General features: G+C 31.5%; 1 protein-coding gene across 6 annotated transcripts in view; it reads right to left on the bottom strand.

Moving 5' to 3' along the window:
* Positions 1–1,721: 1,721 nt before the first annotated feature.
* The window catches only part of LOC122520994 (toll-like receptor 3), a 29,757-nt gene continuing 10,492 nt past the window's right edge, over positions 1,722–20,986 (bottom strand). For 5 of the 6 annotated variants that reach the window (XM_043641366.1, XM_043641364.1, XM_043641362.1 and 2 more), the window contains 2 exons: positions 3,697–3,908; positions 1,722–3,377 (listed from right to left, as the gene is read on the bottom strand). In XM_043641366.1, coding sequence (XP_043497301.1) covers positions 2,541–3,377; positions 3,697–3,906 — 1,047 coding nt within the window. In that variant the 5' untranslated portion in view covers positions 3,907–3,908 and the 3' untranslated portion in view covers positions 1,722–2,540. Of the gene's footprint in view, positions 3,378–3,696; positions 3,909–20,473; positions 20,590–20,986 lie in introns of all 6 variants that reach the window. The other variant, XM_043641365.1, reaches the window with a different exon arrangement.

Here is a 20,986-nt window from a genome sequence, read left to right as displayed (position 1 = left end):
TGTTAAAAAATCTTTGTAGAATATTTCAAGAAGTTTTCGTGAAAATATTACAATAACGAACAACTTTGTCTTTAAAACAATACAAGCGAATTAGTTGAACTTTTTTGTGGCTACTTAATATAGAAATAATTTTGTTTGTTTCGATCAAACTCACTTTGATGTAATTTAACAAATAATTGAAGTTGAAAACTTGTACATTATTCAGCCTCGTTAAGTGATTCCAATTTACAAAGTTTTTCAAATTTAGGCCACGATACCATTACAACAAAAAAGTATGTTAAGTGTCTCGTAGATATAATTATATTATTGATATATATAGTTTATATCAAAGGAATGAGATATGACATGAATGTAGGATAAGAAAAATCGAAAATAAAACATTCATCATATTTTTCTACTAATTTTTTAATATCGCATCTCTTTCGTTCACTTAAAGTGCATAAAGTGCACAGCCCATGGCATTGGCAAGTTTATTTTAAATAGTATAATTCGAACAGAAAGAAAAATAAGAAAAAAAAGATAGAAAAGAAACTCTTAAATTCTTTTCAAAAGTACATACACAGCACGGACGTAGTTATTATTATTATTATTATTATTATTAATTAGAACGCGCGTTTATAAATTATTCGTTCTTTTCCGTTAATAATTAAACTAAAAATTAAAATGATATGTACAAAGTTCTGATAGTAGTATCACATGTTCACACAGACATACACACATACGCACAGTTGTTGTTTATTCTCGTTTTTACGCTGTACAGCAATGAATAATAATAATTTTTATTATTTATTTAAATATCTGGCTATACACGTGGCCCTACTAAAAAAAATGCGTCGAAATATTATTCGACGACTTGTAATAGAAAACAAAAAAAAAGTATCATTTATTAATAATTATTGATTAGGTCCCTTAGCAATAGTTATTGACGTTTAACATGTATTATTTTATTAATCACATAAATGTCAACTTTTATTACGCCATTAATTTTGTTCCAAAGTCTTAACTTACAATATTGTTTTTTACGATTAACAATTATCTCGAGGAAAAGCGTAGAAATTCGTTTGAAATTTAAAATTAGTAGGGCGATATGAAATATCTCGTTAGGATTAATTTTTCTATTTATTATATATCGAATAGAACAACCATCGTATTATAATAATACGCATTATATGAACCACCGACGTGATCGATCTATTATTATTTAAATATCGAATATATTTATAAAACGACAAATCGTTTTATAGAAAAATAGAGTAAACTTACTCGCAAAGAGGAAAGATATTTTTTTGTCCACAGTCTCGTTTCGCTGTTAAACTCTCTCTCTCTCTCTCTCTCGTACACGCGTTTTATATAACGAGAGAAAAATAAAGAAATAAATACAATTATCGCTTAAATGAAAGTGAAATATCTATTACCTATCAAACGAGCACGTATATAATATATATTTCTTAAATAATCGATCGATTTTTTGTACAACCAAATGTGGACTAATATCTACGCTACGCTACGTGCCACGATTGTTTAATAGAGAGTATAATTATCAAAATAGATAGAAATATAAAAAAAAAGGAAAAAAGAACATTTTCTTATTATATAAAATATTGAAAGTACTAATATATATAACTAATATATATAAGTATATATATATATATATATATATATAAGTAATATATATAAGTACTAATATATAAGATGATAGGACAATTCTTAAGTACAATTCGTTTACGATGTAAAAGCATTTTTGTCGAACATTGTATATCCTTGTGTTTAAGTCTGTATTGTGCGCACACATATATAAATATATATATATGCATACTGTGTGTGTGTGTGTGTGTATTTATATATATATACTATAGAATAACAAAACAATATACTTTCATAACATACGATATATGCGTATAAAAAGATACAATATGAAAAAAGAAAAAACACACGATAGATCGAAAAATTCGTACAACGGCGAGGCAGCAGCAAGTCATACGCAAATAAATGAAAATAAAAATAAAAAAGAAACAACGAACGAATGCCAGTTTAGGCTTAAGTACATACACTGAAACTCTACATACATAAACTTTCATACAAACACGAGATCACAGTCCCAAAAGATACGTTAGAGTCTACCTGAGACTTATACTTGAACGTTCTGAACGTAAATCCTCTTGGGAGTATCCCCTAGAGGAGCAAACACGATGGGGGCAAATACTCCTTGAGGTATATCGAAACCTCTTTTGCCCCGTTATCTTCCCCCCCTTTCCCTTCCTCCTTCTTCTTCGGCTTTTCTCCTAAGTTCAATATCCTCGATAACGATGAAATCTTTCGATCGAAAGGAAAAGAAAGCAAAGAAGAAGAAGAAGAAAAAAGGATCGTGCCGTAGGTAGGTAGGTAGGTAGGTAGGTGGTAACCGAGAAAAATTCTCAGCTTTACATTTTACGATTAAAGAGAAAAAATGAGAAGAAAAAAAAAATTCTCCATCCTCTCCCTAGAAGAAGGAGCAAGAAAAAGAACAAGAAGAAAAAGAAGAATAAAAGACTACATTATTTTTATTTTTCTCTTTCTTGTTTCAAATTACTATTCAATAGTTGAGTATTCGCGTTATTGGCGGCTATACGTTGTTGTTCCTTCTTCAATTTTTGCTTCTTCCTTTTGTTACGTCTATGCAAGCAAAGTAATACGAGAAATATGATAAATATGAAACAGGCAGCGCATGATGCCACGATGATCCACATATTACGTGCCTTTTTAGTTTGAATCTGTATCCTGAGGATGTTCATGCATTCATCGTAGATGGTTAAGGTCTCGTTGCTGAAGGTGACGTTTCCGCAACGTTTTAACGCCGCGGGAGTACAATTGTAATCTGGCTTGAAGACAATCTCCCGTAATTTCAACCAGCTTCGCATAATGACGCATTCGCAGTTGTCCTCTTCGAGATTGAGTGGATTCTTGGAGGCATCAAGTATCTCAAGTTTACAGAAACGAGCCAGCTCCTTCGGAGTTATTTTGCCGATCATGTTTTCGGAAACGTTTAGGCTCGTAAGGGTTGGCAAGTATCCCATTTCTGGTAACTTTGTCAGTTTGTTACGATGTAGATGAAGAAAAGCGAGTGGCGAAGTAACTTCGGTCTGAAATACCGAGTCGCCGAATTTATTAACGGATAGATAAACCTTACGTAGGTAGGGTAGTTGGAAGAGATTCTTCGGTAGATTGTCGCAACCGTTCTTCGTCAGGTCAAGGACTTCGAGATAATATTGTCGAGCAAATGCAGACTCCTCGATGTTTTGTATAAAGTTATCGCCGAGATAAATATAGGCCAGCTTAGTGTACGACGAAAAACTGTCGTTGTTGAGATCACGAATTCTGCTGGATGATGCATCAAGAATCTGTTGACAATTCGAGAGAAAGAATTAATTATTATTTCTTTTCTTTTTTTTTTTTTTATTTATTTACGCGACGATGAAATTCAACGTTTATTCTTTAATTTTAGATATATATCATTTTAACGAATAATTAAAAAAAAAATAGAAAATAATACACAGCAATTATTATCTGTACTTAATCACATGAGATAAAAATCAAATGGTATTCATCATGTGTAATTCAAATATATTATTTAATTCGAATCTCTAACCGAACAGTTATATGTAAGTTTACAATTAGAAACAGAACGTATGTTTTTGTTTTTTTGTTTTAATATCTTACCTGTATATTAGAATTTAAATCACGAGGAATTTCTTCCAATTTTGGATCGGAACATTTAACCTGTAGCATCGAAAAGGCCTTACTATATCGGCAGTGAACCTTAGACGATTCAGCAACTCCCACAGACGTAGATCCAAAAATCAATTCGGTGGATGCAGTGGTCAGGTTAAGACCAACCACAATAATACTACTCAGAACGAATAAATGCATACCTGTAAAAGATAAATAGAATTTCATTGGTAACACAGTTATCGGATGTTTCATCAAATGAATTACTTTTCTTCCATAATATTATTTTTCAATTAAATTTATATATTTTGATTAAGATGATTTAATTGAGAATTATAACAATTCGACACCTGACATGAACAATAATAAAAATAAATACAAATTTCAAATTATATTTTTTCTTTTTTTACCAAGTAGAGTGGTGCACGCTTTAATTAAAGATAAGCAACGTTGAGAATATACCCTCTCTCTCTTTCTCTCTCTCACACTCCTTTTCTCGTACAAAGAAGAAAATATACGACAAAAGAGAAAACGGGAAACGAAAGATATTTGAAATCCGGACTTATTTTCCAAGCCGACTCGTACTAATATCTTAGGTAATCTAAGCGTAGGAAGAAAACGCGTATTGAAAGTTTTAAATGTGTAGGACTTTTCTCTACTTTATAAACCGTGGTACGTGGTCGTACCTTAAAGAAAATTTTAGTGAAATAGAAAGAGAAAAGAAAGAGCTAGACAAGGCTGATAGTAATGTTGATGGTTGTGTGTTGGTTGGTTGGTATAGCTTTACCAATTCGAGACCAGAGAAGAAGAAGAAGAAGAAGAAGAAGAACCTGCTGCTGTTCTGTTGGAAGCTGGGAAACTGAGGAGAAATGGTAAAAGCAACCACAAAACTTTTACAAATAGTGTGGAGAAATGAAGAAAAAGAATTTCGAGTAGCAGGAATCCAAAGATAAACCACACGCGAGTTTACTACACACACACACACACATATATATATATGTGAAACTTGGTTAGTAATAAAAAGCTCTTATTTTTCATATTTATACAATATTAATCTTCAAATTGATTAATTTATCTTATTATTTTGACTGCATTTGTCTCTCGATTCGTTGATAAATCAATGTTAATTAGATTTTTATATAAAATATATAATTTGCTTTGTGAAATGATTATTGTATTATATATATATGTAAATTTTCCGTTGATGAATAAATATATATTTTTTAAATAAATAAAAACAAGAAGAAGAAGAAGAAGAAGTAAAGTCAAGCGAATAACCACCAATTGGAAAACAATTCGATTCAATTAACGAATTTTAAACGCAAACAAGCAACCAAGCAAGCAAGCAAGCAGGCAATTACGATTGCGAGTGATATCGATTTTCCAAGGATCTCGTTTTAAATCGTCTAAAACTTTCCATTTCTCCCTTATATCCTTATTCTACCAACGTGGATATAAAATAATAGGAATGGAAGAAAATAAAAAAGAAAAAAAAATAGAAAAAAAAGAAAAAAAAGTCAAAGAAAGATATAGACCCGCAAAAATCACTCGAATACTTCAACATCCAAAAGTAAATCCGACCGAATGAAAGAGAATATAACAGGGCGGGGAGGGGGAGGGGCGGGAAGATAAAAAGCTTCATGAACTCGAGAAAAGCTCTCGGATAAAAGTATTGAAGCTTTGTATCCTTCTTGTTGTCTCAAAAAAAAAAAGAAAAAAGAAAGAAAAATCCATTAAAAATGTTCATAGGTCAACGTACGAGGAGTTTTACAAAATACGAACGAGAAACACAGATTAACGAATAAGCCGGGATGAATCTTTTTCTTCTTTTTGGGCTATAGTTTAAAATAAATGTAATACATTATATTATTGAAATGCAACAAGGGGTGCAACCCACCTATACCTATATAAACAGTTACACATCGTTTCAATGAAATTTTGCAGAATTTAAAACGAAAACAACGTATCGTCATCCGATATCCGTTAACTCGTTTCGCATTCAAGATGGAATACCATTATTTTGTCTTTCTTTTACAAATCCTATCTGACTAAGAAAATAACTACTAACCCGACCGAATTGAAATTCACCGTGGCTCGTTATCCAAAGAAGAAATCGAACACGAATGGTTTTTCTTCTATCTATCTATCTATCTATCTATCTATATATCTATTATTCCTGAAAAATTCCCCACCCTTCCCCAAAAAAAAAAAAAACTATTTTACCTCGTTATCGTCATATCCAACTACCATGTAATACAAAAAAATCGTATCAAAAAATGTTACTATCGATAATATCGATAATTTGTGACAAGGGTTAGAAGAAAAAAAAAAAAGGGAAAAAAATGAGAAGTAAGCACAACGAAAGGCAATTAAAAAAAAAGAAAAAGACTGATATCAACAGAATATTTTCCAGTTTTTAGTCTTACAATTATCTTTTTTATATATTACCACATAGTTTAGGTTTTGTTCTTATCGGATTCTCAACATTTTTAAGATTTAACTACGGATGAAGTTCGAATAACAAAAAAGAACAAAATAAAGAGTTAATCGATTTAATAAAGAATAGTTTAGTTTAAAATTATATAATAACAGAACAAATCAAACAATTTGTTCGAAAAATTTGTACGATAAAATTGATGAGGAAAATAAAACGAAAAATAAACAAAATAAAATAAAATGAAAGAAAAATAAAAAATTGTTTTTCTCCTCCGAGCTAAGCGATACTATCGATCCTAGGAACTGCTTTTATTAAGATTATAAGAATAACTTTATTATATATATATATATATATATATATATATATATATATATACATACAATAAAACAAGTATTCAATAAAATGAAGTGAAAATAGAGAAGTAGTAGCATAAGCGTCAGAGCGAGCATTAATTTAAAGTTTAGCGCAAAAGTCAAGGTAGAAAATAAATTTGAAGAAAATATAGAGGTAAGGGTTTATCGACTATTCATTGAACAACAACCAACCAACCAACCAACCAATAAACCAACCAACAAAAACAACAACAATAACGACTACAAAGACTACGATTACGACAATGACGAGGAAATTGGACAAACACCTTTTAGTATTTATTCATGGACAAAATTCGAGAGGAAGGTAAACGACCATTGGTCGGACTAAAAAGTCAGGGCCCCTTTCCTCTCCCACCACCCACCCACCCACACATACATACATACATTGAATAGCGGAAAAAGCGAGTGGGCGACACGCCGAGGATGGCAAAAGTATTGCCAACGAGACGACGACGACGACGACAAGTTGGAAAAGAGTTTGTCAAGCGACCTGATAAACTACTGTCGAAAGTCTGAAAGACGCGGATGAAAAAAAAGGGGGAAAAAAAAGAAAGGAAAAAGAGAAAAAAAAAAGATAGAAAAGTGTCACGAGTAAAGTCTTCTTCAAGCGATTTCACGGAAGTGGAAGCGGTAGAGTAGGTGATGAGAAAGGGTATGATGGAAAAAGAGTTTAAAAAAAAATGGAAAGAGAGAGAAATGAAAAACAGAGAAAGAGAGAGAGAGAGAATGAGAATGAGAAAGAGAAAGAGAGTAAGATGAAGTGATGGTACTAGGCAGGTCAGTTTTCTTGGACACGAAATACACGCGAGAGGAATCGAGAATCATAAAAAGCGGATAACTCGACACGAAAAGATCGTAAAAGTTGAAAATAAAAATCATTTGATGTCGGGGGTGTTCTCTTTCCCTCTTTTCGCGTTTCACTTCTCAACTCTCCTTCCCCTGGCCCTGGCCCTGCCCCTCCCAACCCCCTTCGCTCCTTAATTTTCATTTATCGGTTTATTTTATCAAAGGAAATGAGACTCGAAAACTCATTTATCATAGTTTATTACTGTTTGGCTGTTGCTGCTATATTTATGTTAATGATTTCTTATATTAGATTTAAAAGTCTATTCGTGAATGATCAAAGCAATCGATTATAGACGAGCATAGTATAAAGTACTTTAATAAATATTGTAATAAATGTGTGTTGATACGCATATTTTGGAGTTTAATCGGGTATACATGTTAAATTATATTTTCTAAATTCTTTATTTTGTTTTTTATATTTATTTTTATACTTTCAAACGATCAAAGTTGAAATTCTTGTTACACTTTGGATTTAATTAATACGGAAGATAGATCGTTTTGTGTATATAAGTTATTATTACTAATTATTTATAATCTCTTGATACTTATAAAGTATTTATTTAAATATACACGTTAACAACAACAATAAACGCAGACATTTTTCGGTTTAGAAAGAAATGATTATTTTTGGGGGAAAATTTTTGTTCGCGGAAAATAACGAGGATGTATAATAACGCCGTTGAATTTGATTTTTATATTTATCGAAATATTTTTAATTGTAAACATCGACGGAACCTTTTGTACGTGTCAATTAAAAATAAATAAATATGAATCAAAAAAGAACGTTCGTGTTTGTTAAAAAAACATATGTCCATAGTGTGTACTTCGAGAAGAAAATAAATCGACAACAAATCCGAAAATTTCATTATATTTTTCGCTTATTTATTTCGACTTTATAAAATAAAATAAAATAAGGAAAAAAAAAACAAAAACAAAAAAAGGAAACGGAAAATATTTATCGACTTTTGTCACGATAATTTATCACGATAATGGTCAATTACAAATAACATTATCCGATGTTATAATAACTTGGCCAATTATACTTTTTACAATTATCGTTAATGCCAATACGAAGAAATGAGTTTTGAAAAAGAAAAACAAATACGTTTATAATAATCTTAATGGAACACGAAAAGCTCGACGCATTAATAAAATACCTTCAAATATTCATAATATTGTCGTAACTTTTTTTTAGATATTTATTAATACGTAAAAACGCATAAAATAAATATAAAATGCAAACACGCGAGGTTCATTTTTACGATTTGAAAAATCAGAATAATCTTGATTTTTTCAAGAAAACAATTTTAAATAAATGGAACACAAATTTCTGATTCATTTGTTAACAAACATTGTGTATAAATACCAAAAGTCAACGATTGATATATTTATCGTAGACACGAAAGGCAGGAGGGGAGGGGAGGAAGGACAATAAAAGGAATGCACTAGAATGCAACCAAGTATGCATTTTATTATATAAATTCTAATAACGTATATAAATAATTGTTCGAATGTGCATATCGCTTTCAACGAATAGGAAGTAATAATGAATCGTTCAACATATCTATGGCACGTACTCAGATAACGATCTAGTATAGCGTTACGGTAATATGACATTGATTTTTTTGTGTGCATATCGTTGCATAATAAATAATTATTTCATTCTCGAAGATCGAATGACTGAAGCAAAATAAATATACATATATATTTATAATGTATTATACTGGATGTTTCAAAAAAATCCTTTCACCGAACTAAAACAAAATGTAAAAATTCTAAATTTATTTTAAAACAGATGTTTGAAGTGTTGGTTGGTATCTCATAATAATACTTTTTCTTTTTTCAAACGAAACTATAAATTCATATTACGAAATGACAAATAAAATATTACGAGTAAATAAATGAACATTGATTTTCAATTTGTTATTATGATATTTATCTAAACAAAAAAATTGTATAATTTATTGAATTAATAATACATTTATCGATTATATAAAAAGCATTATTAATTTTCTTATCTCGACAAGAAGATTACCTTTCGGGACACCTCGGTGAATAATAAAATATCCGAATCAAGTTTGAAAACAATTTCAACGTCCTTTTTAATATTACAAGATTTTCTATGTTAAGAAAGGGAACAAAAGTTTAACGTTACATTCCAAAGAAATTTCGGATACCTCCTCTTTGGGTTGCTTAATACACGAGAACGAAATAGGAGAATTCGAAAAATTTCAATTACAATGTCGGTCTGGTACCGAAGATGAAAGATCGAAGAAGAAACGGACACGGGCTCTTGGTTCTTCTCATGTTCTTACACAAAAGATGGATAAATTGAATGAGTGAAAAAGAGAATGAGAGAGAAGACGGACAGAAATAATGTGGAAACGACTAAATATTATTTCAACGGCCGATTTATAGAGTAAGCCTGTCAGTTCGACGAGAACCAAACATTGTTTCTCAACTATTCGCGTTTCCGTTACACCGTCGTCGTCATCTCTTTGTGAAAACTTGCTCGGTTAGCGTAAACAATTCGTTCCTTGACACGAAACAGAAAAAGAGAAAGAAGAATAAAAGTAAAATAGTAAAAGAGAGAGAGAGAGAGAGATAATTAAACGTTAGGATAATATCGTTACAACAAAGCTTCAACTCAAGCGAATACAGTTTTATTAACTTCGTAGTTATCTACTATACCCGAACATGAATATTTCATGATGACTTTCAACATCAACGATGCAAATATGTATTATACGTAAAAGTATATATGTATATATATGTATATACGAAAAAGTCTTGTAGGAATAAATAAATCAAAAATGAATGATGAGTTCGGTAGGGTAGCTTAAAAATTCGTTACTTTAAATTACAAATATATATATATTTTCAGGATAATTTATTTTGAAAAATTACGTAGAAATGTTAGAATATCAATCCAAGAGAAAAATTGGTACACACCACTTACACCGTAACATTACCCCCAATACGTCAAGATTAGGTAACAACTCGTCATGAACGTTTAAATTTAAAAGGAACGAAGGTACGAGAGATTTTACCCAGAGGTTTCCATGTTCTAGAATAGAATGACTAATTTCTACGAGCTAATGGATCCCTCTCTCGTTTTAATATCTCTTCAGTGAACGAATACGTGTCTCGAAATAGGATCGTTCGTATTCACTTAAATGGCGAAAGCGATTTAAAACGTGAGATTTCGGGACATCGAAGAAGAAAAATGGTTTTCATCTCGAAACTTGCTGCTAGACGTTGAATTCACGAAATAGAGGAACGTGGCTTGAGAGTAAACCAAATGTTTCAAGAATCTATACGTATATATATATATATTTCGAAGAAAGAAAGATTCTATAGGTAAACAGAAACGTGATTGTATATGTATTGCAAACCTAAACGCACAAATAATTGTAACGTAAGCTATCGATTCTACGTCAGATCGAAACCGAACTAACAAAATTAGGTGCACAAGATAGATACCAGAAACTCGTTCGGTATCTTTAATACTCTCTATCTCTATTTTTCACGTTACTAAAAGAAAAGATAGAAAGAGAGAGAGAGAGAAAGAGAGAAAGAGACCAATGGAAACGACTTTTACGTGCCGACACGGGGAAACCAGCGAGTTAGGCTACGTGACGTTTACGGTTAACGCGTGCTGCTGCGTTAAAACCTTCAAACCACCAATACACGCACACATATTTCGTCGATTTTAATTATAAATAGCTTTTGCAAGTACTATATACTATTGTATATTAATCCAACGTCTACCTTGAGAAATATCATAAGTCATTTATATACGATATTTGCACTTTAACCTATATAAGTAAAGATTTATTTAGTTATCTAGTATCTGAAATGTATATATATATATATACAGGACTTTAATTAGAACTATCGAGTCACGCGAGAATGCATTAAAGTTCAGAAAGGCTGGAGATTTTGTTAAATCTAAAAAAGAAAAAGTTGAAAATAGAAAGTGGATTCGAATAACCGATATTATCGATAAAATCGTTGTTAAAAAACATTCTTCAATTATTACAAATTGCTAGTCAAAAATGAAATTTTATAGATAACATCTATGTACCTATCTATCTACCTAACTACCTACCTACCTACTTGTTTATCTATCTATATATCTTATCGAATATCTTCGAAGCTTACATATTAGATCTCTTGGCATGTGACTCAGAACGTGTTAGCAACGTGTCTAACGAATCATGCATGTTAATCCTATGCGATTATTATTATGTCGGACTCTCTTACGTGTTCCAATTCGTATTTTTATATTCATTTCGAAAAACTAACGTGCAGAGTGTAGATCTTAGAAATCGATCTCGCAACAATCTTTATAATCCTTGAACCAATTAAATCGATCCAATTCTACAAGGACGTCTGGAATGATATTGGGTCAAGAATAAGGGATTAACATCGAAGGACGAGAAGGTGGTGAAAGAAGAGGAGGAGTAGGAAGACGGGGAGGAAGGGGAGGAGGGAGGAGGAGTTGACTCACGTGAGCGTGGCATAAATTTAGATAAGGTATTAAAAAAGGAAAAGGAAAAGGGAAAAAAAAAGATACACGAAAACGAGCGAGCAAGGGAAGGAAGAAGAAAACACATTCAAAACTCACCAAAGCGAAACTGGAAAAAAGTTTATGACCGAAAAGCGGAGCAAAACTCTGTAGGTGGGATCATAAAGGAGGAGGAGGAGGAGGAGAAGGAGAAAAAGGTGGAGATACAAACCGAACGACGAGCGACGAATTCGCACGAATGATTCTCTCTATATACATATGTATGTACGTGCATTCTATTTTCCATATGTGTATATGTATGTATGTATGTATGTATGTATGCATGTATGCATGTATGTATGTATGTATGTATGTATGTACGTGCATTCTATTTTCCATGTGTGTATGTATGTACGTATGTATATGCAAAAGATAAAAATGTGTATGTAGTAGTATTAATGATAGTAGTGCTGGTAGCTTTACACATCACTGCTCGACCGAGTACACGTATTCCATTTACCTGTGGGGTATATTTTCTTTGAATAAAAAAAGAAAGAAACAAGAAATAAATAAATAAACAAGAAATGAAATTAAAACAAAAAGAAATATATATATATATATATATATGTGTGTGTGTATAGACATGTATGGAAGAAAGAAAAAATTTTCTTTATTCTTGTCAGCCAACTTTTCCCTCCCCTCCTCCCCATCCCCGCCATTAACATCGACCTTTTAATAATTCGTTGAAAAAAACGTGTTGCAGAATTTTTTCGCAAGGAAACAACACCACGACGACGACGACGACGAAAAATAAAAATTGAAAGAAAAAAAAGGTAATAAGATGAAAGAAAGAAGAAGAGAAGAAGAAGAAGAAGAAGAAGAAAAAGAGTAAAACAAAAAGTAGTAATATCTAACATAAGCGAAAAAAGTTTCTCTCGTCTTTTCACGCGTCGAGCTTATTAATAAACGCTAATTAGTAACGCATTTTGATGTTGCGTTAACAGGTGTTTGCGTCCGCCAGTGCTACCGTTTTTCTCTGTTTATCCGTATCTTTTTCTCCCTCTCTCTCCCCCTCTCTTACTTACTCACTCCTCACCCACTCACTCACTCACTCACTCACTCACTCACTCACTCTGTTTCTCGAAACGTATTTCGCATTTAAAAATAATGCACCGACACGACAAGCACGTGCGAATGAGCAAATGAGTACGAATGCAAGTCCTTCGTCGTAGTCGTCGTAGTAATCCTCATTATATTTCGCTGTAACAGCAGCAAAGTCGAGGCCAAGCTTCGCGTGCATACCACGGAGCTTACACTACGTGAGAACAAATTTTCATCTACGAAAGATCCATGCAAGATAAAGTGACACCCTAACCCATATCACGATAGTGAAGATATATAGATGTATATGTATGTGTGTGTGTATGATGTATGTGTGAGTATGTGTGTATATATATTATACACCGCACGTTCGTTTTGGAACACAGAACTTTTAGCTCACCTTAAAATCGAGAACGAATTCTATTTTTTATTTTATTTTCTTTTATTTTTCACTTGATTTGTTTTATTTTTTATTTTGTTTTTTTGTTTTTTTTTTCTAATTCCAATCAAGATCAAAGAATTGTTCTCGTCCATAGCAGGTAAAGAAGAGACCTATCGAATATTCGTCGTTCGTTATACATACATATATGTATATATATATATATATCTTCATACGAGTTCGAAATAAAATGTAGATCACAATAGATTCTCTCTCCGCCAATAGGAAGAAAAGAAAATTTTCTTTTGACGTGTTCTTCAAATGAATATTCTTCTTTCGCAGGTCGACGATACCCCCTTCCCCCTACCACCACCACCACCACTACCACTACCACTACCACTACCATCACCAGGTAGATCGATTTTCTTTTGCTACAAAAGAAACAAATAATAATCATTGAAGACGACGACGATGACAAGCAACCAATGCATCGACGAGTTTCGCGACTACCGTTCGGTTTGTTGCATTTCAATGATTTTAGTGAAAGTACGAATAACCAGCAGCAAGTACTTCGTCGTTCATCATCAGGGTCACAATTACCATTGAAGCGTCACACTACTTAGCGGTGGAGAGGAGGACAACGACACGCGATTTGAGATTTAATTACTTTTCATAGTTCGCGTGAGATTTACTACGTTCACGTGTATCACATCTGTATATGTATATATATACTGTTTTGTTTTACGACTAACGTTAAGATAATGAGATAAAATAGGTTGTATTGCATTCACTATTGTTACTAAAGTTAACTTTTACTTTCGCAGCATTAAATCGCGTTGAAATACATTTCACATTTTTAAGCCCCTCTCCCAACGGGGATAATTATTAAATAACGCGAAAGTAAACTATTTTGTTGTACAAATTATTATATCTCGATCTATCCTTTTTGTTTTATTTTCTTTTTTAATTTTTTAATCACGATAATGAATCAATATATATTTTTATATTTTGTTATTAATAGAAGAAAATACATATAATCAATTCTCAGCGAGAATTATAAGTAATTTATGCTGACGTGATAGATTAACATGAATAATCAAGAGAGATGTTTTATGATGATAAATATATATATTCGAAATAATTCGACGCAACACGATATATTTAAGATTAAAAGATATTATCTCAAAACTATGTACCCCACTGTCTAACCGATGATGCTGATGCTTGCTTGCTAGCTTGCTGCAACTGTGTGCAGTGAAAACGAAGCCTTAAAGCAAGGTGCACGCAACAGCGGTTCTCAAGCAATCTAGTAACCTTCGACCACCATCTCGTAAAGAGCTTCGTATAAAAGAACGTACTGTTTCCTTGGTGTATCTTTAATATCGAAAAGTTAAATAACTCCTCTTCTTAGTTTTATTTTTATTTTCTTTTTTTTTTCCTCTTCTTCCTTCTTCCTCTTCTTCTACTTTTTTATAAAAATGTTCTTCCTCTCCGAGTCTGCATTTTAGTCAGAGGAAAAATATCCACGCTATAATAATAATCTACTTGGTGGTGGTAGATTATCGGAAATATGATTTCAACGAATAAATGAACTTTAAGATAATTATATTGCCCAAAATTAATTATAAAAAAAAAACATTTAAATAATTAATAAAAAAAAGAAGAGAGAAAGAGAGAGAGAAAGAAATAAACTTAAAATAAAAATTGAGGATTTTTCTATATTCTATATTCTCGATTCCTTTATATCATATTTTAAATTGTTACCAAATTGGAGTGTCGTAAAAAGGGAAAAACAGAAAAAGAAAAAAAAAACCAAGCAAAAAGAGCAATCAGGAAGGAACCCTTTATAAGTGAACAAGCGCGCGAAAGCTAGCAACCAATCGGGAAACAAGAATAAGCGACGTGCGATACTTTTGTTCTATTCTGACGTATGGGTAATCGATTTTGCGCTCTGATTGAAACACCCGATTTTGATCAAAGTAACAAGGAACACGTACGTACGTCTGTGTTTTACACGATTTCATCATTCGTAAATTCTTTTTCTTTTTCTTTGAAGGATTATATACTTTCACCTTTTCCTTCTTATACCCCGTACACATATATATCATACTTCATTCCATACTTTTCAATATCTCAAACGTTTCCTAACATAATGATAATACAATAGCATTTACATTACTTTTTTAATTACAATATTTATCAATACGTTTCTCTTTCATTTCTCCAAATCGTTATTTTATCTATGCCATAATTTGAATAATCACATATGAAAAGAAATAATAATAATAATAAAAATATGTGTTTATATATATATATAAAGAAATTCAATTACACATATTTGTAATTATTTATAAATCAAAATAATCTTATTATCAATTATTTATTATATTTCTTATTATCAATTATCAATTATCAATATTATATATCTTATTATCAATTATTTATTTTTATTATATTTCATTTTCCATAATCACTCGTATACGTTACTAAATAAATAAATAAATAAAACACAAAAATCATGAAAGAGATATTATTCTAATATGTTAGATTACAATTGTTATCATTGAAATATGAATCTTTGATCGAGATTGAAATTGTAGGGCACGAAAAAAGGAGCTCGTTTCGTGGCAACGGAATTTTTCGAGAACTTTTTCGACCCTTCCTTCCTTCCTTCTATTCCCGCATAATTCTTCTTTCTCTCTTTTTGGCTGAAACGATCGCTCTTTCTCTTTCTCTCTCTTTCTCTCTCTCTCTCTCTCTCTCTCTCTCTCTGTTCTCTTGTTCGGCCCTTCGAGAGGGACCGTCGAACAGAACTGCATTCACAGTATGCGGAGGTCGTAAGTAATAAAAGGGACGCAGAAGCTCTTTCTCGGTATCGATCGGCCCCCGTGTTCTCTGACGCAAATAAATGTATGTAAAACGATGTAAGTTGTATACGTGAGATACGTAATTACGAATATAACGTGATCGGGGATTGACTAAAGTTTCTTGCATTTAATCCAAAGATTGATTTTAATTGGAATCTTCTGTGATTTAATTAAAACCCACGAAGTAGATAGTAGTAGTAGTAGTATTAATTTAGGAAACATCAAATGTCAAAATTATTTCATTTGTAAATGTCCAAGATAGGAAGGAAATATATTATGAAGAAGTTTATATTGAAAGTGAATCATATTTAACTTGTTGCATATCAGTTTATTTTTTGATAAGATATTATAAAATATTTATAATAATTGTGACAACGTATTAAATTGAAATATATATATTAATTATAAATCATAATTATAATTAAGTCAAAATATATATATATATATATATATATAATTTCATTCATATAATTTGAATATAAAATTAATCATAATATCCCTAATCTATCAAGTAAATATTTGAATTTAATTCAATTACCGCGCGTGATTCGTGACAACGAATTAAGAATCCTCTAAATTGATTATATATTTATATCTCAACGACTTGATTTAACAGAGATTGATTCTTTATTTTTGGAATTTTTACTTTGTGCGTATATCGATTAAATATTAAATCATTATATTATTACTCACATCCGTCCGCGAAATAAACGTAAATCTTTTTCGATGACGTATAAAATGTATATCTCACAAATGTAACGTGTAATCGATTTTTCTTTTTTCATTTGTATTTTCCTTCCGTATATATTCGTGTTCCCATAGTTGCCCCTAGTGGGCTGAACGATAGATTATCGTAACATCGAACACACAAAGCAGGTGCGAGCGAGTTCGACCTTTTCGTGTAACGTGTGCATCGATGAAACCATATGTGCTCTTTGTACATGGACAATCTGGGATAGTGGCGTTATTGCACGCGGATACAAAGAGAAAATGCATTGGTTAGTAAATATTTATGTTATGGTTCTCTCTATCGTTCATTTTCCATTAACTCTCCACTCTATACTTCGCGGAACTAACTAATATACATCGAATCGATCAACTCGTTTGTGATTTTTTCTTTCTTCGCGCGTACAAAATTTGACCTTAAGAAAGAAAAAAGGAAAAAAAAGAAAAAAGGAAAAACCAAACAAGATATAATTTTCTTCGATTTCTTAAGGAAAAACTTTTCTACCATCCCCCCCCCTTCTCTTCCTCCTCCTCTTACTCTTACTCTTACTCCTACTCCTACTCCTACTCTTCCTTCACCTTCTCTCATCTTTAAAAAGTTTTATCATCGGAAAAGCGGATCACGAAGAAATCGCAAATCCGTGAAAGAGTCGCCCGTTAAGTTCGTTACTTTTTCATTTTACGATAGAGCCGACGAAAAAAGGAATCAAGTACCAAGTTTTGTAACTTAGGATGTTCGATTTTTACCCCGCCTCTTCTTTTTTTTTCTTTTCTTTTCTTTTTTATAGAACTTTATACGACTTACTGTAGAGAGGAAAAAGAAAAATTAAAAATCACAACGTTCTTTCTTCTTACGTTGAACGATATCGGCGATAGTTACACATACATATATATATATATATATGGTTTTATTCGTAGCACGTTTCACCTTTCATCGAAGGAGGAATCATCGTAAACCGTGTCGACGTATAAACCTCGAAACTTCCACGGGAACGTATAAAAGCGTGAAAGAAAGAAATAAAGAAATAAAGAAATAAAGAAATAAAGATAGAAAGGGATAGAAGAAACACGTATAAAGTAGCAACACAAACGTATATGTGTGTATCTAATTTTTACGAGTATCCTCGATCGTTCGTCATCCTTCATGTTATTCGGATAATCGATTTCTCTCTTCTTCTTCTCCTTCTTCTTCTTCTTCTATTTCGTGTTGCTGTTGTTGTTCTTCTTCTTCTTCTTCCCTTCTTCTTACACGCGAAAGCAGCAAATAAAAGCATGAGCTCGTTCGCCACTCGAAGTAGCGTTTATTTAAAGAAAACTTTCAATACTCGAGAGAACCTGATCGACACTTATAACATTTCACAACAGAAAATAGAAGAGATATAGTAACGAAATAAAATTATAACGAATCATATATATATATATTGTTTTTCTTCTTCATCTCTGTAGGATATAAAAGAAAATGAAAGAGTAATGTAAGTATTTATTACATCTATGTGTATATAATTTAGTACCGTTCATTATGATATAACAATTCGTTTCCATGAGTATATTATATGTCTCTTACAGTGTCCTATAAATATAATTAATAAGATACATCGTATAGTGTGTGTGTGTGTGTGTGTATGTATACATAATAATAATATCATTCTCATAAGATAATTATGCTTATACGTTTATTGTTAGAATAGATATTTTATTTTCTTTTTTTTCGTTTTATATTTTATATACTTTCTCCTGCTATTTTTTTGTTCCTTTTTATTGTTCTTCTAGTTTCTAGTTTTTATTTATTTATTTGGTCTTTTTCGAACGAAGTAAAAGAACAAGCATGGTGCCCGTATATGCTCTCGAGTATAGTTTACCTTGAGTTTCGCTTAAATGGCAAAGAAAATGACACGGTGGAACGATCGGTAATGTTTTGAAATAAAACTGAGTATTATGTTCTTAGTCCTCGCGGAAAGAGAAAGAAAAAGAGAAAGAAAAAGAGAAAGAAAGAAGGTAAATGTTTGAGAAAGTAAGATTTTACGAAAATTCTAAAATTAAACTTAGTTCGAATTCTCGTCGTTGAATAAAAAGAAAACCTATTCGATATCACGGCAAATTCTTTTATCGATTTATAAAACATTCAAATATGTTTCATTAATAACTATTGATAAATATATATCTTTTTTTTTTAACTTTTTTTATTGTCGATCGATAAAATTATATTTGAGGAAAATTTGATACCCAAGTTGATATAAAAATACGAGAAAACTGATATAAGAAATAAAAGTAACAATGATATATATATATTTATAAAATTGAACAAAAAAAAAGGAAAAAAATAGATCGTTATTACGAAATAAATGGGGAGAACATACGAAACGACCAATGTATTTCTGAATGAGAAATTAAACAAACGAATGACCAAAAATATTCATTGAAAATTGTAACAATAAAAACGTTTCCTTTTATAATCACGAAGAAAAATGATAATGAAACGATATAATTAAATTATAATATAATATAATAATAATAATAATAATATATATTATTATATTATTTATTATTATTATTTTTTATTATTAAATTTTAATTCAATCGTCCGATACTATAATGAGGGAGATTTATATAAAAATTAAATTAAAGTATAAAAGTTATATTATCTTAAAATTTTCCTTAAAAATCGATAGGAAATTTTTCGAAATAAACCCCAATAATAAAGGAGAGTTCATAGTAATTTCGTGAAGGAAACTAATAAGATAAAACAATTTATTTCAAGGCTCCTCGTCTACTTGTCACATCACACACATACACACAAACACAGACACAGACACACATACGAATGCACAACTTAAAAAAATCGTGAAAAATTTTATTTATATAGAAGAATACACACACACACACACACACACACATTCGTCCTCGAGAAAAGGTAGCAAGGAGGAATTCGCAAAACGATAAGACACGTCTAGGTAAGTCATTCAACTTTAGGATTAACGGTCTGACAACGGGAAAAAGAATTTATCTTAACGGACGACAAGTTTCTTCGAAATGAAACCAGCAGGACATTTTTTTTATTATTTTTTTTTTTTTCTAATGAAATCTTTAAAAACGAAGTTGGTCAGAATAAACGACGACAACGAGAAGAAGAAGAAGAAGAAGAAGAAGAAGGTGAAGAAGGAGAAGGAGAAGGAGAAGGAGGACAACATGACGACTAAGAAGACTATGGCAGTTAGTTTCGTTGTTAATTACAAACTGCACTAGAAGGAGGTACCCTCTAGCTCTCCTTGGTAGTGTGAAACTTCACTTTCAAGGAACTTCTTCGACAAGAACTCGAAAAGTCCGTCTACTATTCTCCGTTGAACGGACATTCGACAAAAAAAACCGGTTTTTGCTCTTCCCACAAGAAAGAAAGAAAGAAAGAATGATAGAGACAGAGCAAACAAAATTTGGAAAGTCCAACTGTTCTCTCAAAAAATGTTTCGTCGATGACTCATTAACACAATAATAATAAATATTTTTTTGTTTACTTCGAATATGTCAACTTACACGTTTATTCATATTTTTCATGACGATAACCTTAAACCTTAAATAATCGACCAAGAAGACAATGTAATCTCGGAGTCGATGATAACATTTGCACTCAAGAAACAAATCTCAAACTCCTAGAAACAAATTTCAAAACATTATTTTTCGGTGCATTTGATATTATACATTAATATAAATATCAATATTTTATATATAGGGTTCGTACAATACACAAATCGAAAATTTTTATGATAACAAGAATAATAATCGTGCGAATATTATTTTAATAATCGTCGTTGATAATAAAAAATAAAGTACGCGGAAAGAGAAATCTTGGCAAAACAAGCCACAAGACGGAAACTTTCGTAAAAAAGGGGTACAGAGGGGCAGGGGGGAGGGGGAGGAGAAAAAACACGAGTAGGAAGAAGAATCGGGTAGCAATCTAGACACATGCGTCAGCAACAACGAAAGCGATAAAAGATCGAACAAAAGGAAACGTGACCACGTGTAGCTATTCTCTCTCTTTCTCTCTCT

Source organism: Polistes fuscatus, unplaced genomic scaffold, assembly GCF_010416935.1.
Source record: "Polistes fuscatus isolate 324 unplaced genomic scaffold, CU_Pfus_HIC Scaffold4, whole genome shotgun sequence".
NCBI lineage: Eukaryota > Metazoa > Arthropoda > Insecta > Hymenoptera > Vespidae > Polistes > Polistes fuscatus.
Note: the sequence above shows the minus strand (reverse complement) of the source record. Positions and strands in the feature narration are given on the sequence as shown.